Consider the following 24432-nt stretch of genomic DNA (forward strand, 5'->3'; position numbering starts at 1 on the left):
TTACCGATGACCTTAGCTAGCAAGCTATAGTAAAGTTCAACCGTGAGAACTAATCGTACGAGGTATAAGGTCTTAACAAGGTCACCAGTTTCGCTGTTAAGTTAATAAGATTACAATGTGGGAGAGCATAGAAAGTGTTTAGCAGTGCAGATTGTAATTAGAAACTTTAATTTGTTTTATTTAAAATGAAATAACCTCTAACACTTTGCAAAAAAAGCACACCTACATACCTATACACGCATACCTACATATATACCTACACACATACACGCATACATACATACACGCATACAGGCATAAACGCATACACATAAACGCATACACGCATACACGCATCCACGCATGCATACATAAACGCATACACGCATACATACACGCACAAATACAAATATCCCATATGGATAATTGTATTGATAAAGTGTATAAACCCTATACATCATGACGTATCAACTCATACGCATGCAGTGACCGTAACAAATATAACAGGGACCACAGTTTCAATGCAAGGGTTATATCTTTTGAAGTGAAATATTTGTATATGGTCTTGTTATATATTTTGTTGAATGAAATGGAACGGAATCGTTAAAAATATAGTGTATGCTTGATATAAGTTTGATAAACAAAATACCCTCAATATTAGTCGAGGCCAATGAAAGTATGAAACACGTTTCCAGCAAGAACGCAGTTCAAGCATATAGGCCTATATATGGCTTATTCTTTGGCTGTTGCATGTATTTCCATACAGTTTTGCTCATTCGTTTGTCAGAACAGTAATATTTGGCAATCATTTTTCTTCCATTTCTGTTATTGCAACTTTTTTTTATTGTCTTATTCACTAAACATGGATTTCATGAGAAAAAAATAACTTGTCTAAACAAGCCAATGCACTGTATGGTCATAGGCATTTTATTATCAAATATATATTTATATAAAGAAATATGACCTAAAATCGACTTAAAAGTTGTTTCAAGCGATCAAGACCATGACCGTGACGTAACGCTACCTCATTTACATACACTGTTATTAACGGCATCATATTATGAAAACGATATTGGGAACACTAATCAAGTGACATTGTTCTGTTTAGGACGGATATAAAACTATACCCCAATTAAAAGCTTAACTAATGAAGAAACAATATATAATAGATAAGCAATTAAGTGGGCTAAAACACAGCGCGGTAGTTGATTTTCATGTATTATTGATTCAATATATTAGCCCCACCCTCATTTCATTTCGGATTTATCATCAGATAAAACTTCATACCAGTTTTGCAGCTTTTTTTTTGATGGATGCTTCAAGCTAAGAGAAACTGAAAATCTTATCATTCACTACCCACCCGCAGAAAGTAGCGAAGCATTGTTTGTGCGAAATTTACGCTGGTCTTTGGTAGTAATATCAGAGAGGTGGTCCTCTAGTATAGGCCACTGGCAACATCAGATATCGTTCAATAGAATGTATAGGCAGCCAATATATATGGAGAGAAATCTTTCATTAATTTAATTCGGATTGCCATGGTAAAGATTATGTGATTCATAGACTATGCTCATAATTGATGTAGGCATGTCCTACAGGACTTCTTAGTCCGCTTGTGTTAATCTCATAAATTTTGACGTCACAATACCCTTTATCGGTCGTTGTCTGATGATTTCGTAAACCCAAACATGATTTTTTCAATATTACCACCAACTTCAAGCTACATACGGCCTCAAAAAATAACTTCACGTAAAGTTAAAAGGAGTTTATTGTTCAGCAAACTTGCCGGAAATTTCTGCAGCTACCCACAGAACACCTTATTTTGTACCTTCGATACATCATATCTACACCGTGGTTACACCTTACATAATCCATCCTGAGCTATACATTCAGTATACATCTAGCGACAGCATCCTTACACTTATCTCAGATACAAACCACATTATGCCTTATTTGCACCTTAGAACCACACAACCTGGGTATTACATCTACAACGCACGGTTTACTATTAGTGTCAACCTATCTAAACTCTGTTTACACCTTGCCTGTAACCTACATACACCCTGTTTACACCTTGCATACAACCTACATACACTCTATTTACACCTTACTAGCAATCTGATACACCCTTTTTACTGCTGGCTGCAATCTATACGCCTTGCCTGCAACCTACTTACACCTGAGTTAAAGTTTAAGTACATATAACATGAAGTTATTCATCTGCTCTTTATAATTTCATCTTGGCTATAGCCTACAACCCCAATATCTCACCCAATTTACATCTTAGTTGCATACAACTATAGTTACATCTACACCGTAGTTACACCTAGTATACACCATCGTAAATCTTGCTTACACGATGACGAGGAATCCCAGTACTATCTAAAGATGAATTGCGTTCAAACTAAATGTTATACTTTGAAATGGACCACATAGCAAAACTTGATAATCGGGCCTATTCTTGCTTCATTATTTGGTACATAAACAACTGAATAAAATATGTATAGGCATATTTATAATAATCGTGTTTTGTTTCTATTTGTCCTATATTACCACAAATGAAAAGACTTTAAACCAAAATATGTGCTCTTGAAGATTCTCATTGAATATTTCTTGACTTTTCGTCTGGACTAATTTTATTGTTATTATTATGTTTTTGAATTCTAATTTCTTATAACTAACGCTTTATAACTACCGCATGCGCACACGCAATATATGAAAATACGTTCTTTATATACGCTTTTTAGTCTTTTAGGTTTCTTTAACTTTTTGAAGTCTTATAATACGTATGTCAGGGTTGGCTGGTTTTAGTGCATTTTATCCCAGTGAAATGATTGATAGTATTAATGAAGTTGGCTTTATTGTTATATCAACGAACGTTTCCCCCCTTTTCTCGTTTTCCATAATTAGTATCAGAGATAGAGTAATAAATAGACGAAGTTGAAAGTTGTCTCGAAAGGTTATAACACGTCTTTGTGAGGGTAAAGGCATTACAGAAAACATCTAATGGCACCAAGAAAATGTATAAAACAGTCTTTTTCGCCAAACGTTGTTAAAGAGTTTTTAGGTAATGCACAAAATACATTTCATTCTATATCTGCTTTTGCTTTTGTTGATCGATCGCACCGTTTCTTGTTCAGAAAATCCATTAATAAGAATCCATATATCTAAAGAGAAAAAAACTAAACTATATGGGAACACAAAAGGTGAACTATAAAATAGGCGTTCCTATTGACCATGGTTTTTGAAATGAAAGATGATTTCACTTTAAGTTTGGCATTCCGGTATGTAGAAAGTGACGAAAGTTATTGAAAGCTTCGACGAAAATGCATACATGCTTTCGTAGCAATTATGTTTAAAGGAAATGAAATTTTCTTTCAATTTTTTTTCTATAATAAAACGTTTTAATTTTACAAATCATTAAGAAAAGTAATACAGCGATGAATTGATTAGATGTTGTATGATGCGCATTCTTGCAGCATTAACTAATAGAATATACTAATCAGTCGTTTCTTTAGTTACATGAGTCCAATCGTGTTGTAAAGTAATATATTTTGAAGGGACATGGACTAACATATGAATATTGTGCTTATGTCATTCCTCATTTATTTTCTCGAAGACAAGTTTTGCATATGCAAAGAAAAAAGTGTCGAGAAACGTGATTAATATAACCTTCATAACCTAATTACTACACTTTTCAGATGAGCATGTTTCGAGAGGACCACCCAGGCCCGCCCCCCCCCCTTTAAACAAAAAAGAGGGTGAAGGCGAGTTTCAATCTATTTCGATTGGTCCTCGTTTATAACATCAGGCACAGGATTAGAATGACTTTGAATTTTCAATCTATCATGATATATAAAAAATGCCTGTTTACCTGCCGAGTATCTTAGAGACACATCCATGAGACACTCGTAACTGTCTCGATATGTCACATGGACGAACCCCGCTGTGGGCTAGGTTGACTATGCGTTGTCTTACGACATCAGGAAGAGGCCGCCCATTTACAAAAACTCCACCCAACTGGTTGACACCTCCGTGACCTGCAAAAAGATAGGGAAAAGAGAGAAAATGTAATTATTTGGCTCTAAGAAAAATGCTTGAACAACGGTATCTTTTTTAATGAAAAGTAACGCAAGATTGAGTTCCTGGACGAAAACCAAACCACCTGATCCACTCTTAACCCCAATCCCCTTACCTGGTAACCATAACCATGTGATCATTACAGTAAAATGTCTAGTTAACAACGTTCATGAGCAAAATCATTTTTATAACACAAAGTCTAAGCAAATATAATTCATGTTTGTGTTGATATAGTACTTGTTCACAATTTAATCTGTTTGTATCGTATGAGTAGTGAAGTGTTTGAATATTCATGTGCATATTAACATGTGTCATATTACAAAACTTCAGACAATTTTACCAGTATCGCATCTTTTATTTTTAAGATATACAGAAAGAAAGCTCTATTTAAGGATAAAGGAATATTCATTTGTTGGTGTAAGAGTTAGATATATAAGTAAGATCTTAATTTAAGTAATAAATAATAAATGTATATATGCATATTCATGTTCTCACATGATATGTAAATCAGATTCTGATCTTACCCATATCACAATTTCCAATTTCTCGTTCGTCTAAATAGTGACGAAAAATCTGAAAATATTTTTCGACGACACTTGATACTCATAAAAAAAAATTGGATTTTAAAAGTACAATGTCAAACGTTTCTTATATTTATGTGAAAAGAGTAAAGTATAGATTTCGTTAAGGGGGTTAAAAAAGACAATTGAGACGGGAATAGAAATTGTAGTCTCGTCGACAATACTTCTGATGATACCGGCATGAAATCACTGGTTCCGCGATGTCTGGTCTCCGTTAGTTATATTACTAAAAGATACCTATGCATGGTGAAACGATCCGCGGGATAAGTCGCGGTCTGCTGGTTCGGTACATCCATCAAACACTTCAAGAAAAACTTGGAAAAATGACGACATTTCTCGGTAGTCATCAAGATAGCAACTCCCAAATCCAATTAAAATTGAGAGCCCTCGCGAATAGCTTGCTGCGTAATACTCCGGGGACCGATCAGCCATCGAATTATTACAGCCGAAAATTTCTCAGTTTTAATTTTTCTTCCTTTCTCTTTCTTTTTTAACTTTCGGTTTGTAATAGAAGCTTTGTCGCAACATATTGTTCTGGCTCTTACAGAAGCCATAGAAAGTTGTGTTTTTTTTCTTGTTGTTGTCTTGTGTAACATCATCACGTTAAAGGAACCTGTTATTTAGCTAGGATGTTAATTACTGGCAATTCCGAACTTGAATTCGGGATACGATATGAAATTAAATTGCTTTGTCGGCCTGTGAGCTTTTTTACATTTCTATAAAAAAAAATTACAAAAATATGAATTGATCTTGATGATGTTTAGGTTGGATGTTATTATATATTCTAAAATTCCATCATGATAGAATTCATTAGGTTGACTATATGTATGTTTTATTTTAAATAATAACAACAATTTAGCAATTTTTTAAACCTTTTCTTTCGTTTTGCCGCTTGTAATTTGAAAAGAACATTTCTGGGCGACCAAACTTAGCATCAATCAAATATTTACTCATAGTTGGATGCCATTGGTTAAATCTTCCCAAAACGCTGTCCTAGATAGTTCAATCTTTTAAATCCGAAAATCCGATATAATTAATGATCTTTAGATTTAATGAAATATTCGACAAAATGAAGAAACTAATGATAATAATAAAAGATGAGATTTGGTGCTCTATTTAGCATAAATCTGTCAACAGTCTTTTCATACTTTACACTAGATAATCCTCTTTAAGCAATTCCAAAATCCCTAACCCTTTTTTCTTGGAGTGTAAGAGTTTCGTTTAAGTTTTGTATCTACTATTTAGAGACATTTTAAAATTTACATATTGGAATTGATTTACAAAAATATTTGTGAAGTATAAGAATCATTTCTATTCAATAAATATCTTCACTATATTTTATTCATTTAACAAAACAAACCTGTAATATTTAACAGGTATTAGCGACTTTTCAGTTTGAGTAAAGACGTATTATTATTATTACATGAAAGGTCAACAAATCGAGTTTATAAGACGAGTGTATAAATCCATCTCATACAGACATATTTATAGACAAGATAATAACATCAGCTCTCGTTCAATATTGTTGAATAAACATCATTATAGCTTCAATCATTCGCATAATCTTAAAGGAGATCTCTATCTAACAAGTTAGAAAGTCAAGTGCTTGATTTTGAAGTGTTTCAGCTAATCTAAACTGCAAGTGACAGGGGAAAAACGTTATTAAAAAAAGATCAAATCAACTCGGTGATTTTTTATTAGCACATTCAAAGGGACATAGTTTTTATAAGCTCTTTACTATATAATAAATAACGAATGTTAGGTTATGTAAGTGAACTGCCAGATAACCCGTTATTGATTGAATTGAAGTAAACCTTTATTTTTGTTTGCATTAAATCCCTAAATATTTAATGAATTTCAATTTTTGGAGAAATAAAGTTTTACTAACTTACTAACTTACGCATATATCAAGTCGAGTTTATTTAAATGAAGCATAAAGTAGAAAGGGTACATTGGCTACTTTTTTTTAAATTAAAAATGCTTAAAGTGATGAATACACGTATTATGCTGTTTTCTTAGTGCATAAGTTGTTTTTGTGTTATATATTTATATTGTTGTTGTCGTTGTCGTCTGAAAATATGTCAAAGAATAACGTCTGCAAGAAGTGATTTGAAAACAAATTGCTTGTAAGGTTGATCAAGTGTTGAGCCGACCTTACACTTTACTAACACCATATCTATGACAAAAGTTATGCACCAGGATAATTTGTGTAAACGGAAGATGTTCTTGACTAAAAAAAAACCATTGCTTCTTTGGACAATATCTCAAGAATGTAAGAACATCATACATCCGAGGAATGTGTTATGCTGGTTGGAATTATTGGACTGTGACGTCATTTGACAATTTTGATGTTTCATTCATATATCCTTCCTCTGTTCTATTTAACACCGTTTGTTGATGCAAGCCTTTTTTTATCACTGATATCAATATTTCACACAGATATATATGCCTATCTAATATTTGTGTACACTTATATCTGTTAGGATATATAAATCAGTTTAGTAGGCTTCGAAATGATAATGGATCCATTGTTACACAAAATTAATTAAACTTCACGATATATTCATGAACATAATAAATGAATCCTGTTACATTCAAAATAACATACTATAAATGAACACAGTTTCCGAGAGCCATGTTCTACAATAGAACAGTATATCTATGTCGTTCGTTGTTCTTACTATGTAAACTTTACATGATATCATCCCTTACTCATCCAATGACGATGAACCTACGCAGTGTATTATGTGCTTTGTTTACAGTGTCGTATGTTATAGTATTAACCACGTATAACGTTGCGCATATATATAAGCCTGTACGCTCTGTGACTCGTTCCAGCGCAAAACAGAAAAGAGGCGAAATACAAAGTTTATACCAGAAAATGATATAAATATCATTCTTATCAACAAAAGTAACATAAATATTATATTTTTGCTACATCGATTCTGCTCAATGTCCCGATACGGTTGGCTGTCTTCTTCTGTTGGATTCGCTTGATATTTCAAAAGCTCTCATTTTTTCCCCTCTCTCTCTTTTTATTGAAGTAGTCGAGACAGGGGTTGTTTTACACGCTGATGCTCCCGTGGTGTGAAAATATGTCCGCGCTGCCGGTATTTTCCGCCTACAGTGTAAAGCTTGTGCCGTCTGTTTCGCACGCAAACTGACACTTGGCAGACTATAGTTTTGTATAGTGATTGAAGAAAGATACCTTTAATATATGTATAACATGAAGCAACAATTCTTATCAATAGCACCACACACACACACACACATATATATATCAAAAAATAAATAGAGATAGACACATCAATTTAAAATTCTCCTGCAGAAATTTGTAACGTAAAATAAAAATTCCTGCAAAATATAATATATATATATATATATATATATATATATATATATAGATTTATATATATATTGAAATATATTTATATATTATATTATTTATTCATATTTACATATATTCATATTTATATATATACGTATATATGTATGAATAATTGAAATTGTAGTGAGTTGGAAAATCCAGAACAGTGAAAAACCTTCCAGCCTATATATCTATATATAGAGGCCTATATATTAAACAAAGTTACGTGATATGGATTATACTTGATTGCGCTTCCGTTTATGATAATTTTTCATGAAAATTAATTTTCTCTTCTATCAATGGAATTACTGATTACTTGCGGGGATGTATTTGCTTGAATATCACACAGTTACCAAATAATACATTCTCTTTTCGTGAAATCAGGAGCGGAAAAATATTTACCAACAACTAGATTGAATTTAATTCTTGAATTTAGTGTTATTTTGTGTTTGTTATGTAATATTAAAGATAAAATGAAACAGGCTCTACTCTAATTGTCTTTCATGTGTGTTACCCAGAGTTAAGAACTTATGCCAAAGTCAACCCTGCATATAGTGTTCCTATTTCTACGGTAGATCCTTAATGTGTCTATCTCTTTACTTCAAATAGAAAATCGTTAAACCAAAAAAAATTGTTTAATCATCATCGAATCGCTTTTTGTTATAACATCTTGTACCGACATTCCGCCTTTTTCACTTTTGCTTCAATTTTTTTCTTTATTTTTTTATTCTATTTGTTTTTCAATTTTTGTTCTTTCTCTTTTTAGGTGAAAATAAAGACAAGCGAGTTGTATAAGAGTAGTTCGATCTCGACCATTACAGCGGTCGACTACACACGGATTAACTGGCACTGTGCAATTATCGGCTACACCAACTCTTTCGTATCAATCAATCACATGACATGTGATGCATACACAGTCCCTATGTTTCTTCCATGTCACTGCACCACATAATATCGTATCTTTGAAAATATAATTTTCTCTCTTCAAAGCCCCGTAATTGTCCCGCCGATAGCTAACTTCGTTGGTTTGTTTTCCTCTGGGAATTACACTTTTAGTATTGTTATTTGGCATCTTCCTGTTTTTTTTTTGTTTTTTCGTTTTTAAATTCCTGTTTTTTATATTCTTAATGTCATATGCAGCATCTTGGTACTACCTCGCAAATTAGCTGTTTAAAAAAGGAATAAAAAAAATACGAGTTTTTGAAGTGTGAAAAGAGCTGAAACTATAGGCATGCTCCGAGGTAGTTTTATTTCCACAGAAACGTTCTCCAAGGAGGCCCGGGGAACGTCCCATATGCATAAGCTTCCATTCCGCATGGCAGAATTGCAACAAAACGACTGATTTCCATAACCTAACAGGCGTGAAACTTACCGATAAATCGACACAAACGACAAGGCGTTATTGCATGATATATATATACGAGGATTTGGCATTCTATTCAAGGCATACCGACCTGTGCGTACATAATATGCACAATGATGCTGGCTGCATTAATATGATATAGGGTTCTATGGGACAATTGTGTTAAAAAGATATGGAATTTACCAAATACCGTAGTGAAATATTCCCCCCCCCCCTTATATCCCCCCCTTTGTTTACTCTACGTATGTGATTTTGTAATGTAAAAAAAATGTATTAGCAACTAATGGGAGTTGTTATTTCAAATTAAGACGTCACTTAAGCCACTAAATAAACGGATATTTTTGGCAACTATTATATTAACAGGTCAGTGAAAACCAATGGTCTACGGACACGCCCATTGGTCAATGGACACGCATGGTATACAGAACTGGGTAAACAGCAGCTCCCTGTTTGCAACAATGTAGCTATTAATAGATAGTTCAAAACAGTGCTGTTGTGTTCCGAAAGAAACTTCTCTTTGCATAATACATCATTTGTCAACAGTGTTTGTTCTTATAGTATGAATGTTGCATTATGAAATATCTACAAACATGAGAATTGTTTTGTTTTTTTCTGTTGCAAAATAAATAATCCAGGCCAAACATTAATATTCAAAATGGAGAATATAGTTCAATTTTATAGCATCTCTATCTTCTCTATAGGTAAACCTTCATTTGCATATAAGAAGCGAGACGCATTATCTCTTGCGGTATAACTTTGTTTAAACGACACCAGTTTAATGTCATTTTCTTTGGAAAGAAAGCATATTTTATTATACTCGTACAGATCATAGTCGATAATCTCGTGAGTGATTTTGGTTCATAATGTAGAAAAATAGTTTTGTATTATTTCTAAGTTACTATGAAACACAAGAAGTTGTAACTGCTCTAAAGTAAGTATATGAAATCACAGGAATGTGTTACGTCAATATGAATTAAACTCTGAAGAGTAAAATAGAAGAACTAAACCAAACATGAATTTGTAATTTATCTAAACGGTTTACTCTTGGTTAGCTTTACCTAATACATGAATATTAAATATTTCATGACTGCAAATATTTACAGAAGAAATGTATGTTATATGTATTGCATGAACTTAATTGTATTTTATGTATGAAATATGGATTGCATGAATGTGGTATGTAGGCCTTTTGTATTTGTGTAGTATGTACTCATGTATTGTGCATTGTATGTATATCTAATATGTATTGTGTGTATGTAATATGTAGACCTATTGTACTTTTGTATTATGTACGCCTTTACTGTGCATTGTATGTATATCTAATATGTTTTGTGTGTATGTAATATGTAGACCTATTGTACTTTTGTATTATGTACGCCTTTACTGTGCATTGTATGCATATCTAATATGTATTGTGTGTATGTAATATGTAGACCTATTGTACTTTTGTATTATGTACTCATGTACAGTGCATTGTATGTATATCTAATATGTATTGTGTGTATGTAATATGTAGACCTATTGTACTTTTGTATTATGTACGCCTTTACTGTGCATTGTATGTATATCTAATATGTTTTGTGTGTATGTAATATGTAGACCTATTGTACTTTTGTATTATGTACGCCTTTACTGTGCATTGTATGCATATCTAATATGTTTTGTGTGTATGTAATATGTAGACCTATTGTACTTTTGTATTATGTACGCATGTACTGTGCATTGTATGTGTATCTAATATGAGTTGTATGTAATATGTATCATATGTAAATTATTTGTTTATTTGTTTTATTTGTCCTGTTCATCAATCACTGAGATGGGCCCACATCACTTACAATGATTTAATATGACTCGTATACGTTTGTTATACAAATCATTTATGACATATAAGCCTAGGCCTAAGCCTATATAACTCATAATATTTTCAGTCGCAATTTCCCTATATTTCTTGAAGAAAAATTGTGACTGCAAGTAAAACACGCCTCGCTTGTAGAAGTGCGGGCATTCAAGCCTTGAAAATACTGGTACGATTGTTAAGGGGCCGAAAAACCGTTACAACTTGAGCTAGAATTTGTAGTAATTGCAAGTATAGTTAGGAAATATTTTCCAGGGAAGGCCTATTTTAATGTGGGGGAAGTCGAGACCCCGATTAAACAATTTTTGCTTGCTCAAATGAGTCCATCGATGGACGTTTGGTTCTGGTCATACGTGGTACCAGCGAAAATAAAATGATTTTTATCAACGTTATATAGCTCAGACAGGCGACACTGGTTACACACTGTAATATTTTACCAGTTGCCATGACATTGTGATTCTAAATTTACGCTTATCGGAGCACGTTCCTACCTTATGTATAAACCATTATCATATGTGTATAAGATATATGATTCGTGTTAAAGCGTCGTCGAGATATGCATATGCATATATATTAATATATATATATATATACATATATATATATGTATATACGTGTATGTATATACGTATATGTATATGTATTTATATATATATATATATGTACATTGATCATATATATATATATATATATATATATGTACATTGATCTTCAGATTAAATATTTCAATCTATTTCATTGAAAGTTTATTTATAAGTACATTTGCACGTCAATTAGTTGGTGGAGTTTTGTTGTTGTTGTTGAATTTCCGGCACCTCTAAACTTGCTCAAAGTGTTGCCATGCATTTCCCCTGAGTAGCCACAATCATAAAATGAGACCAGTTGTTACGAATTGGGTTATTAGGTTATATGACAACTATACAATAGATAACGAAAGATATATTGCGTGCAAACGTTATTCCATACCATGTATCAGGGTATGTATTTATTACTATATTATGTAGTGTTTCACAGAGTGTAACTTCTGATGTTTTTATCACACTGGTATTGTAAAGCAGTTTACTGCGTTTAAATAAACATGGCAAAAATGTTCCATTCTTTCGTCACGATCCATTTTGCACACAAAAAAAAAACAAAAAAAAACAACTTGATGATCACGTGACGTCCAAAGTGATTTAATAACGCTGTTAGAAAAGACAAAGTTACCCAAGGGTCACATGTCTTCTCATTTTCTATCCCCTCCCCTCCCCACTCCAACCCCCACCGCAAACATCTCTCATCTAGCAATGTACTGCAATCTTTACGCATCCCCGTCACCCGACTTTGCGCCATGCGCCTTGCTCCCTATGCCATAAATATTTTGGCAAATTTTACAAATTCGATAAAAGGCTGAACTGAGTTTCTGTCAATCATTAATGAGGCGTTTGGTTAACCAGTATGGTATGAGACCCCAAGATGAAAGTGAGTATTCCTTGATCCTCCCTCCCCGATCAGACCCCGCCCTCTCCCTTGGTCTCTCTCATCCAATCAGACCCCGCCCCCTCCCTTGGTCTCTCCCACCCTGATCAGACCCCGCCCTCCCTTTTGGCTTTGGTAAATATGGATGAATTACAGATTGGTTATTTAAAATGTTGACATTGTATGACCAACAATTTAACTGTAGGGCTGTTCTGCTAAGTTCCTGTCAAACTGTTCATTCCTTGATCCTATGATTGATTAACAGATTAATTCAACGTTAGCTATTTTTCTCGGTGTTAATCGTTTGATATTTAGTCCTTTCATTCTTCCTTACTCTTTTCTTTCTTTAATTTAATCAATTATATTATATGCAACTGTTTGTTATATACATATTTCCTTCTAAGAAAGTTTACCGTTGCAAACAGTTTTTCAAAGTTTTGTCAGACAGTCTTTTGAAAGAACAGATGTTAGGTTGTGTGCCTGCCGTGGAAGGGTTATTGTTACGGCACACAATGGACTACAAAACAACAAAACACGGTAGAATAGAGAAGCAAAGATGTTACTGAGACCGCCTAAGGGAACAACATTTCGGAAAGTTACACAAAACTCGTTTTTTCTCGGCTTCTTGTGCGTTAATTACAGCCTATTTTTCTAAAACAAATTTGCAAAGTCTGCCTAGCATGTAGAAATATATATATATATATATATATATATATATATATATATATATATATATATATATATACACATATATATAAATATAAAATAAACCGTATATATGATATAGGGAAAATATAATACAAAGAGAGATGAACGCAAACAATGTATCTATAGTTTTTTTCTCTCCAAATATCTTGGATGGAATATTTGCATCTGTTCTGAAAAGTACTGAACGTATAGTGTTAGAATTTTCTTAAGGATTAGTTCCAACCAAGTCTTAGATAAGGTTTCACTTACAGCGACATGTGTTAGTCTTACACTTGTTTTGAGCAATATTATTATTATGATCGCCCAATGGAGTTGCACAAACGTTGTTACGAAAGATGTATCTATATTGGCTAAACCGCCGGACGCCAGAGTTTATTGTCCACAGACGCCAAAAAAAGACATAGTTTTACAAGACTCATATAACAATAATTGGTTCCATCCTCACATGTACCATCTGACTTTGTTGCGAAAAAGTTATATAGTTTAACTCTAAAGCATGCAGTTAACAGTTCAAAGCTAAAAATAGAACAGTGTGAACGATCTTATAATGGTCGTGTGTCCACCAAATGTGATTCCACAGTTACTGGCACGTGCAGAAGAATACTCCGCGGGAATATATTCACTGCATGAATACCATAGACTAGTCGTCAGGGTTAATAGTGGGGGAGGGTGGGGGAAGATAACGCTACCTCCTGGCCCCCTTCAAACTCATTAGAATTTTATGGGCAAAATTGTTGACACTAATAAACTTATGTCGATTGTGGGGGGGGGGGGGGGGCATAACATTGGGCAGATATTCAACCGAACTCCTGTCCATCCTTCCCAAAGAAAAGTTTGAATTTTTTTGACTCAGCCTTGTTTTTTGTTTGTGATTTAAATTTATCCTGTGAGAAGGAATATGTTTTTGTATCATTTCAATTTTCACATAAATGTGTATGCAATTCAAAAGATACATCGTTAAGCTGTTAGCAGAGGTTAAATTGGTCTTTACTGTAATGTTCCATATGGAATACTGTTGGTAAAATCGATTCGATAAGTAGAATATTAAAAATATTAAGTAGCATATTAAAAATATTAAAAATACTAAGGATATCTACAACAGGAGGAACAAAATATGATATATTTCGATAAAATAATAATATATTTTAATAGGCAAAGTAATATAATTCGTTTTCCATTGTCAAGACGAACTAAAATTACCTTAGGTGTGGTAAGACAATGTGGGGTGTGGGGTGGGGTGGGGTGGGGGAGGGGTGGGGAGGATGGTGCAATTAAATCTTTTGTTAAATCGAATTACAATATGTAAATACTTTGTGTGTCTCCAGCCGAATTTTATATGCAGGCATCTTTCCACTTCTATACCAGAACAAAGAAATATAAATAAGAAAACGTTGAAACAGCTTGTAATCCATCCATGAAGCGACAGAGATTACAATTGTAAATAGACGGGGAATAAAATCGATCCTTCCATTTTACAGAAATCTATCTTTATACACCCGCAGGAGTCTCTAAAATGATTTAAGCGTGTATATCAATGTGCATGTGGGTTTGTATTGTTATATTTACTTTCCACACAAATCAATGCTATATTCCTTTTGACTTCTTGCGGCTACCGGCATTTTGCAATCATTCCATACACAAAAGGCTGCAGCATTGAGAATCAACAGAGAAAAGGGCGAAACAAACGAATAAGCCTGTCGCAAAGGAGTAGTATATCCAGTCTACTATTATCATACGGGTATAACAAACGCGTATATACCAGATTGCCTTATATTTTTATCATTTTATTATCTTACTTATAGAGTAATTGTTTTTTGGTAGGTTTTGGAATGATCTTCAATAGAATGTTATTTAGTTATAAAGAATTAAAATTATGCAAAAGGACTCGAAGAAAATTTTTCACATAATATGCTGTAAATTGAAACTCCAATTTTACGAAAGTTTTGACCCATGAATCTTATCCAATATTCTACAGACCTAATTTATTTTTTCCGGTTTTACATTTACCATGATAACTTTATTGTAATGTTTGTGTCTATAGATGCAACAGATCGCACTCAATACTTATCATATACGTACTACAAATCATCTAACTCGCTAACATACAACGCAGGCTACATGTAGTTTTTAAAACTAATAAATAAATGGTTGAACAACAACTGGTTGAATGCATGGGCATATACTTATAACAAGTGAATTTAGGGGTACACACTAATGAAACGAGATAACATGTCAATGAATCTTGTACACAGATAAAAATGAATAGTTTGAGAGCATTGTAATGGTTGGACTAGCGTGTAAATTCTCAATCAATTAAGGTCTGTTCTAGTAGGGAACGTCCCCTGAGCGATAGGGAAATAGATTATGCGGCGTTTACAAGGACAATTTGTCCAAAGTTAATTAGAGAAACCATAATTAGATACCAATATATATATATATATATATATATATATATATATATATATATATATATATATATATATATATATATATATATATATATAAGCAGGTATTTCTCGAGGTCTCGAATAGATACTGTGTTTTCTGTTGGTTTTATTTTATTTTATTATATTTTATTTCGTTTGTTGATTTGTGTTAATTATTGTTCGTTTTGTTTTGTCTGAACCATCAGTTTTACATGCTGCTTTGAGAAATACTGTTATAAAAGAAGATGTGTATACGCACAGCTATTAAATTCAGGCGGTAAATTTTAATGACTTTTTAAACACGTCTCAACAAAATAACTAATAAGAAAGCAATCACACGTAGAATGACTTTAATTGAATTATGTTTTTGTTACCAATAGAATATACTATTTGTAACTGATATGAAACAATAGAGACTCGTAAGTTAGTCTAGTTATAAGTATTGGTTGTGTGAGGTACCCGTTCGTTCTTTTGATATTCATTATTTCGGTCAGTTTTTCCAAAACTCAAAAGTTCTCTCCAACTAATGAGTTTGTAAATAATCAAACTATAAGAAATTCCTGACCTTATTTGCCAACAAAAGAATATCAAGTTGCTTATATAGGAAATGGCTTTAGTGGATAAAAGACAATCGTGTTGTAGACAAAAACATTGGATAGAAATACAAACGATTTGCAGGAAAGCATTTCGAATTTTAAAAAAAAAAGACTTTTTCATTATGTTTTGAAATGAAAGTTGAATTGAAAACTACTGCAATAGAATTTTATGAGATTTTAGTATAGAACAGTATCAATATTTTAAATGAAATTAATGAAAAGATTTGCATAGTAAGGTAATAATTTCTGGAAATTGCTCATTAAAAGTGGATTTTCAGTCTATTAAACCAAGATGGAATAATAAAGAACTCGTCCATCTTCTTTCAAAATCTTTGATTTGCTTAATTGATTCTACAAGCAATTGTGGTGGTGGTGGTATTTTCTGTTTTAGTATAGGCGACATTAAGACTGTTACAAACAACATTCCTTAATATAGATTTTGGAACATTTAAGATGATATTCAAATTTGATTTGATGATATTAGACCTGATGAAGAAGGCTTGGTTTCATGAATTCAATTTTTGAACTAAATTTTCGTTTCGATTTCAAAGTCACGATATAAGCAATATCTTTGATACCTTTTTGTCAATTACATGATACTATTTAAAATATGTACCCTTAAAAACCAATTCAGTCATTTATTTATTGAAAAACATAAATACATATTCCAGTAATGAACTGCTGAAAAATATATGTGATTTTTAATCAAATGATATAAATATGGAATGAATGAACCACATGAATGTCACACATTGAAGTAAACTGCAACTGGTAATCTCTTAAATAATTTGAATACATTTATGAGTATAATGGTACCCAAACTGCCAGCCCCTACATTAACAAGCAATATTTCAAAGACCCACACGGTTATCATATTTGACCTTTGGAAGGACAAGGTAAAATTTAAATATTGAAATCACATAATAGAGGATGCATATATTAATTATCTATCTGTTTGGGTACCAGCTCGAAAAATAATAGAAAATGTCAAAACTTGCGGAATGTTTCTGATTTATGAAAGGCGACAATTACCTTCTCCTTTACAATCATTCAGCTGAAAATACTGAAAACCCTTTTCTGAGATATAACTTTATGGAAAACATTAGAATGTTAATTACATAGAAAATTTTAAAATGGACTACTTATTATCATCAACTACATAATTGCTAGGTAATAAAGTACTTGCTACCAAATTAACTTTATCAGCACGTTTCTTAAGATGTGATAAACTCACAGAATGCATTGAAGATGATTGAAAAACCCATTTTCGTTTGCCCGTGAAGAGAGAAAAAAATGTTTCTTGCGTTGTTACTTAAATAATAGAAAAAACAAAGTAAGCAATTTTGTACAATAATTAATTATGGACGAAAACAAATTGTAACGTTAAATGGAAAGACCCGTGTTTATATGTCAAAGATTCAAATTCATTAAATACCCTATTTGACTTTCTAATAATGAATTAATTAATAACACGTGTTGTCCCTGAAAAAAAAACAGGTTTCACAATTTAATAATAAATGATATTATGATTCAGCTTCGTGTAGTAAAACTTGCCATAATCTATTTTTGGTCAGCATTTTCGTGACGAATACAGCTGAAAGGGTATCCTTTTAATTTAAAGACTTTATCGAAGTGTTTTGGTAAATTTTCGACGCTTATCGATACTCAAATCCTTTAACAATGTATGTCTTGAATATAATCCACTTCCAGTTAAGAGAACGAAGAAACAGTCGAGCACACCAAAAATCCGTTTGTTTTGTTTTGTTTTGTTTGCGGTTTATGTTATTATGAAAAGTGCCTGGGTGAAGGGAATGTTGAATATCGCACCAAATTCAGATATTACCCACTGACTCACATTCTTTCTTTGGGGGATGGTGGTGGGGGGGGGGGCGACAAAAATCTAGTAAGATATCTAATTTGATCAATTTTAATATTTTTTAGTGAAATTTGGGTAGTAGGTTTTTAGTAAAATTGCTGACCATTTATTGATCTATATTAAATAAATTAACAATATTTACGAATTTAATCTTAAACTCCAATGACATAATTTTTTTCTCGAGACAACTGTGAAAGTGTATCAGCTCATGTGATTCTGCTTATGGTTATATAACGTTAGACGAATCAAGCGCTTAAAGTAATAACTCAATTTATTCCCCTTTCCTTTCCCCATCACCACCACACTTAAAGGTTAATAATAACTCCATTTCCCCATCCCTCCCCTCGGAACATCAGCTAATGATCAATTTAATCAATTAATGACAATAACAAGATTAGCCCAGATGTGTATATGCAAATTAGGCTAGGTTCAGCTACATCTGTAACGAGAACGTCGTGTGCTTTATCACATCATTAATCGACAAGAAAGTAAAATTTGTCTTTGTAAATTATCGATTTGTTGTGATATCACAGGAAGGAAGTAAAAACATATGTTGTTTCGGTGTTTTTGGGTAGCTAAAAGTCAAGTACTATTGCAAACGGAACAAACCAGTATGGGTATGAAATAAAAATGTAATGAAGAAAGAAAAAAAAATCACGTTTCATGATAAACAATATTAATTGTGCATCTTTTTGTTTTCATAAAGGAAAGGAAAGGGATATCTCGACTGTTTCACAAACGGATTATATAATTACTCGTATTGGATTAAACGTATTATCCTGATTAGTGATTACCTTGTAATTTCCACATACCAAAGATTTTGACAACGAATCAACAATATTTAATCTAGAGCTGAATGTCTTTGTACTTCTAGTTTTAAAAAAACGGAACATTTTTTTATTGTTACAATTGATTAGTTTCATAAATAGAAGAACACAATGCAACTGGCGTTGGAATCAAATAAACCTCAAATATCTTAACATTATATTTTAAGTGAGAAATATGATAATTCTGAATCGGATGAGTGAATAAGTAATTTATTGAAACAAAAGTCAACATTTAATCTGTTGATTTTGTTACTCAAAAATTTGCTAATGTTAACAGGTGTTGAGCTGAACACCTGCAATCATTGCGTTATTAAGGTCATATTATGTGCCACAAACGTAAACCATACGAAGAGCAAACTATCATGCTCAAAACAATTGAAGATATAGTCATTTCTGTGAGGTAATGGGAAGGGAAGATATCCCTTCCCCACCCATACACCCCACCCCCCAATTAGTCAAGTGTTCACAATATGTAATACAATTTCAAGAAAATAATCGTTGGTGACAATGCAAATACAACGAAGGTATTTCTTTTAATTACCTATACGTTACCTAAGTAACATGTAGGTAATCACGAGTGGTATAAACATATATTTATTTATATATATAGAAAAATACAAACAAACTTACTTTTGCAAGCTCCTGGGGGCAGGGGGGCTCGTCGGGAATGGAGATCCATTATCATTGACATGGTTATTGAATGCATTCAAACAAGTTCTTATTAAGCGGAGGCTAACGGTAGGTATGAACTCACAAGAAACGCCTTTCTTTTTGATGTTGATAAAATATAAAGTTCTCACAACGTGCACGAGAAATCACTTAAATTAATCGATCCTTTCTCTTCCTCCGTCTATAATAAGGCCATAAAAAAATTGGATAAAAATTCTAATTCGTTTCAAATAGTTTTATAATAGTTACGTAATTCCAATTCTGTCAAGATAATGTTGGTGACACAAATAACGTTCGTGTAGAATTCACGCCTCGACTGTGCGTAATAAGTTTCAATGTTTGCGCAAGAATAACAATTAGTTGCCGTCTTACTCTTTAAAGAGAATCAATTGTGTAAATAAAACAATGCATTGTTGTTTTCCTAACAATAGTTTTGATTGTTCTTTCCTTTTCTTTCCTTTTGTTCTTTTTTTTTAGAGATGATGACAATGCCACGATTGAGTAATCAGGATGGCTGTTTGTTCTCGCACCGCTGGTGATATTTGACTCGATCAGTTTCCACGTATGAACGCTTTCCCGATGAAGTGAGATACTCCACAATCACATCAAGAAAAGAAACTCTTAATACAAACTTGGTCCTCTTTCTGACGATAATTATTAACCGAATATAATTCGTTACAGGTATTTTTTCTCGGTGAACAAACGGGTTCACTTTTTAAAACAACAAAATCGCAAACAAAAAGTTACAATTTGACTTGAGAAATCGACTAAGCGATGAAATCAAACTAATTAAAAAGGAAGTCCGTAAACCCAGAAGTTATATGCTCCCGCGGACACGTTCGGCTTGGTTGTGCGCAGGTGCCAAACGGACTTCCGGTTTTTACAAGTGCAGCCCTCTAGCGATGGGTTGTTAGCAACCACTTTCAACGACCGTGTCCAACACAAAGCGCTTTTATCATTGAATGATGCCGTGGCACAAAGAACCAAACTATACCTATAGTATGGATCGCCGTTGTGGTAACCATGAGAAACTTTTCCTTTGCTGAATGTCGAAGTTAAAGTTATAGCGATGCGTCCCGGCGCTAGTTCTTCCTTGCTTGATAATGTCAAACTATATCTGGTGAGATATATGATTGTAAACACAAATTTTTCCAAATAATAAGGATTTCAGCGTAAAAAGGTAATAAAACAAAATACAGAAAAAGGAATAAGCTTTGCCGTGAGTGCAGTTGAGGAAAACCCAATGTGTACACACGAAAGCTTTCTGTTAACAGTTTGGTTTCGGCTGGTAGGTGTGTTTGTCACGCTCCAACACACTGAACAACAAGTAGACTTCACCTAGGCTTTTGCAAGTTAGACAAATGAGCTGGTAGTGATAAATGTGGTAGATTTTGCCTTTTATTGCTTGCAGAATGGCAAGTTGTACAGACTATCGTAAAAGGGGAGCTGAGAGAGATAGAGAGAGAGAGAGAGAACTGTGAACACTTCTTTGATTTGTATATATATATATAATATATATATATATATATATATATATATATATATATATATATATATATATATATATATATATATATATATATATATATATATATATATGTATATATATAGGCTTATATTAAAATATTGTTGTGCTTCTTGAGACTGATGCTATTTGAACTACAATAACAATGGTGTTGAGTTTACAGTTATACATCTCTAACAGAACCGTTCGCACGGTGTAATCCCCCAAAACCAAACGCCTCTATTATAAAATCGATTACTCGACCTTCTAACCAAATATTTAAGTATTCCCCTAAATAGTCACGCTGAGCAATTTCGAATCATTTGTATCATTTTACACCAAAGATAGATTGATTATCGCATTTGTTTATTCAAGATTGTTTACAATAGTGTCCTCTTTGTAAACAAAACGCCTCTTGTCCTCGAGGTAGCATTCCAGATCAAAACAATTAAGAATATCACTTTTCAAATAGCTTGTTTAAACCACTGAACCAAATTGGATACGCTCTCTTTGCCTACTTAGGTCTAATAATATAAATATATTGACAACTTCAACAAGTACGGTACTCTATACCACTACACACCAGTTTCGCGAATAAACTTGAGCTATTTCCTAAACGCTTGTAATTCGGTAAGTGGCTTAATTTCATGGCAACTTGACATCTCAACGACTCAACTTCAACCAACCGATAGAATCAAGTGGTTAAGCCTGTTAAATTTCTCGCTTCAAGTGTGATAGGGGCGACTGGTATAGAAAATTAACCAAAACGCTCGTGCAAGTCACACGCCGTAATCGCGTTCATTCAAAAAAACATTTTTAGCAGTAGTAATGTTAGTTTGTTACGTCCCATTGTCCTGCTCTACGCTCTTTTCTGATTGGCTGTCGGTGGTTTTTCATTACAGCTGTTGATTGGTTACTAGAAAACAAAATCTCATGATGCGCAAGCGCTTAGCGTCTCCTATTTACTCCAGTGTAATACGTATGCTGATATGATAGTAACTACAAAAAAGTTTCTCAGTGGGAGGGATAAAAGCGAGTATTGTAGAACGAGGTGACAGCTAAAAGAAGACAGGGAATGTTGCTGGGGCGAGGGAGGGGGTGGAGAGGGGTTTGGGGGAGGATAGGACGGCTAGCTTGCAATGAAAGTAGCAAGCCTTTGTTGCGGTTAGAGCAGGATTATGCAGTAACTATGCAACCTTATTAAAAAGTCATTTTAAAGCAAAAGGAAGTTGTAGTAAATGGATTCAAGACCGCTGAAGCCACGTTTTAACTTCTTCTTTTTTCTCTCTCTGTGTCAATTTGAGGATAGTTTGTTTGTTTGATAAAGTTCCTGAGTACAAGAGGTTTGATGCATCCCTTTGGGAAAGACATTGTAAGACCTTCAACGGGTAACATTACTTTAGTATAAAGGCTGTTTATTTTTTTGGGAGGGGAGAGGGAAGGGTGGTGTTTTTTGGCAAGAAGGGGAAGGGATGGAATGACTATGGGGATGGATTGCGTGTACATAGATTTTGCAAACCGGATTGCGAGGTGTTGATGGTAAGGTCTATGCACTGGGGTGCACAGGACTTCAAAGGTGGGGGCCAACTCTGATACCCCCGAGTAAATTAAGGTTTATACATGAACCGCTATGGAACAGTCAAGGGTGGATGAGGGATTTTATAATGGATGAGGTGCGGGCCTGGAGCGGTTGAAGACGACGTTTAGAGGCCAAATGGTGCATTCTGAGGACTATAAATTAGGTATAAATGCAGGTTTGTGGTAATAAGGCATAACAATTCTTGAGGTTGAAAATAAGGGGGTGTACGACCCACACCCCTGGATTCCCGTCTGAGAGTCCTAGGCCAGTAGCAGTGGTCTAATTGTTTCCGACTGGATATGAAAGAGTTCCTCAACTGATCATTTTACCCTACTGATGATAGAGGTGCGCTGGGGTGCATGGAGGTGCATGATCCACGCCCCCTAACATTTGCGCTTCCCACCTGGTCAGTGTCTCGAAGGAGGGGTGTGGTGTGGTCAACTCTTTTTGTTTTATGGGAAATCTACTTCTAATGGTTACCCCTTTAAAGGGTAATCGCGAATAAAAGTACTTAACTCACATGGCTATGTACTCTTAATATATTCTTAATTAATGACTGACATTGTGTACTCGTAACAGATGCAATTGTACTCACAATATGAGTACCTTGAACACTCTTCTTAATTTGATTAAAATTTCTCTCTAAGTCAGTACAGTGTCAGTTAAGTGTTTGGTTATTAATATTATTTTGAAAACAAGTGAACTAAAAATCCATGTGGGCTTGACAACAATCGATGGTTCTCTGAACAAATATGAGAACGTATTCATAAACATAACAGTAATAAAGATATTGGTATACTGTAACAATTCTTTGATTGTTTTAGACCAATCGCTTTACATATATTTACCGATAGCTTATGTATATGTAGTTCGAATTGGTTAGCATCATGATTGATCTCTGGAGTAATGTTACCAAATATAGAACTAGCATGGTTCGATACAGGTGAAAAACGCCTAGTGGAATTACGACCTTCCTTACCGGTTTCGAACCTCTGGACATACAATCAGCGTCCATAGCCTAGTGGCTATGGTGTCATTATATAAAGCGGAAGGCCCGGGTTCGAATGCCGGGGGAGACTGGACGATTTTCACTGTTCTGGATTACCAAATCATTGTATACATACACACACACAAACGATATATATATATATATATATATATATATATATATATATATATATATATATATATATATATATATATATATATATTGCACAGAATTACGTTTCTCAAACTGAATATCAATTATCAAAGATAATAAATGTAATTATCATGACTCATTTTTATTTAATAATTAATATAGTTCTGGATAGAATTTTTCTCCCAATATTCCAAATTTGATTCAAAACGAAAGCAATATACCCCTCCTTCCCCTCCCCCCAATCCCCATCAAATCTAATGTTGTTAAAATCTTCCAAAGTACATTTCGGTGGCAGAGAAAAAAGTATTCGACGTTAACTGTATATCTTGTCTTCATATTATATAACTGTATCAATATTTATTTTTCTTTCTGGATTTTACTTTTCTGAACTAATGTTTTTATTTCCTCAAACGATATACCAGTACT

General features: G+C 33.5%; 1 protein-coding gene across 2 annotated transcripts in view; it reads right to left on the bottom strand.

Annotated features, from left to right (window-relative positions):
* Positions 1 to 24432, bottom strand: part of LOC139968609 (paired box protein Pax-2-like) — an 85024-nt gene that overhangs the window by 28270 nt on the left and 32322 nt on the right. The window contains exons 1-3 of one of the 2 annotated variants that reach the window (XM_071972776.1): positions 21870 to 22055; positions 19744 to 21228; positions 3851 to 4016 (exon numbers count right to left, since the gene is read on the bottom strand). In XM_071972776.1, the coding sequence (XP_071828877.1) occupies positions 3851 to 4016; positions 19744 to 19819 (242 nt within the window). In that variant the 5' untranslated portion in view covers positions 19820 to 21228; positions 21870 to 22055. Of the gene's footprint in view, positions 1 to 3850; positions 4017 to 19743; positions 21229 to 21869; positions 22056 to 24432 lie in introns of those variants that run through there. The other variant, XM_071972777.1, reaches the window with a different exon arrangement.

The sequence above is a fragment of the Apostichopus japonicus genome, chromosome 6 (genome assembly GCF_037975245.1).
Source record: "Apostichopus japonicus isolate 1M-3 chromosome 6, ASM3797524v1, whole genome shotgun sequence".
NCBI lineage: Eukaryota > Metazoa > Echinodermata > Holothuroidea > Aspidochirotida > Stichopodidae > Apostichopus > Apostichopus japonicus.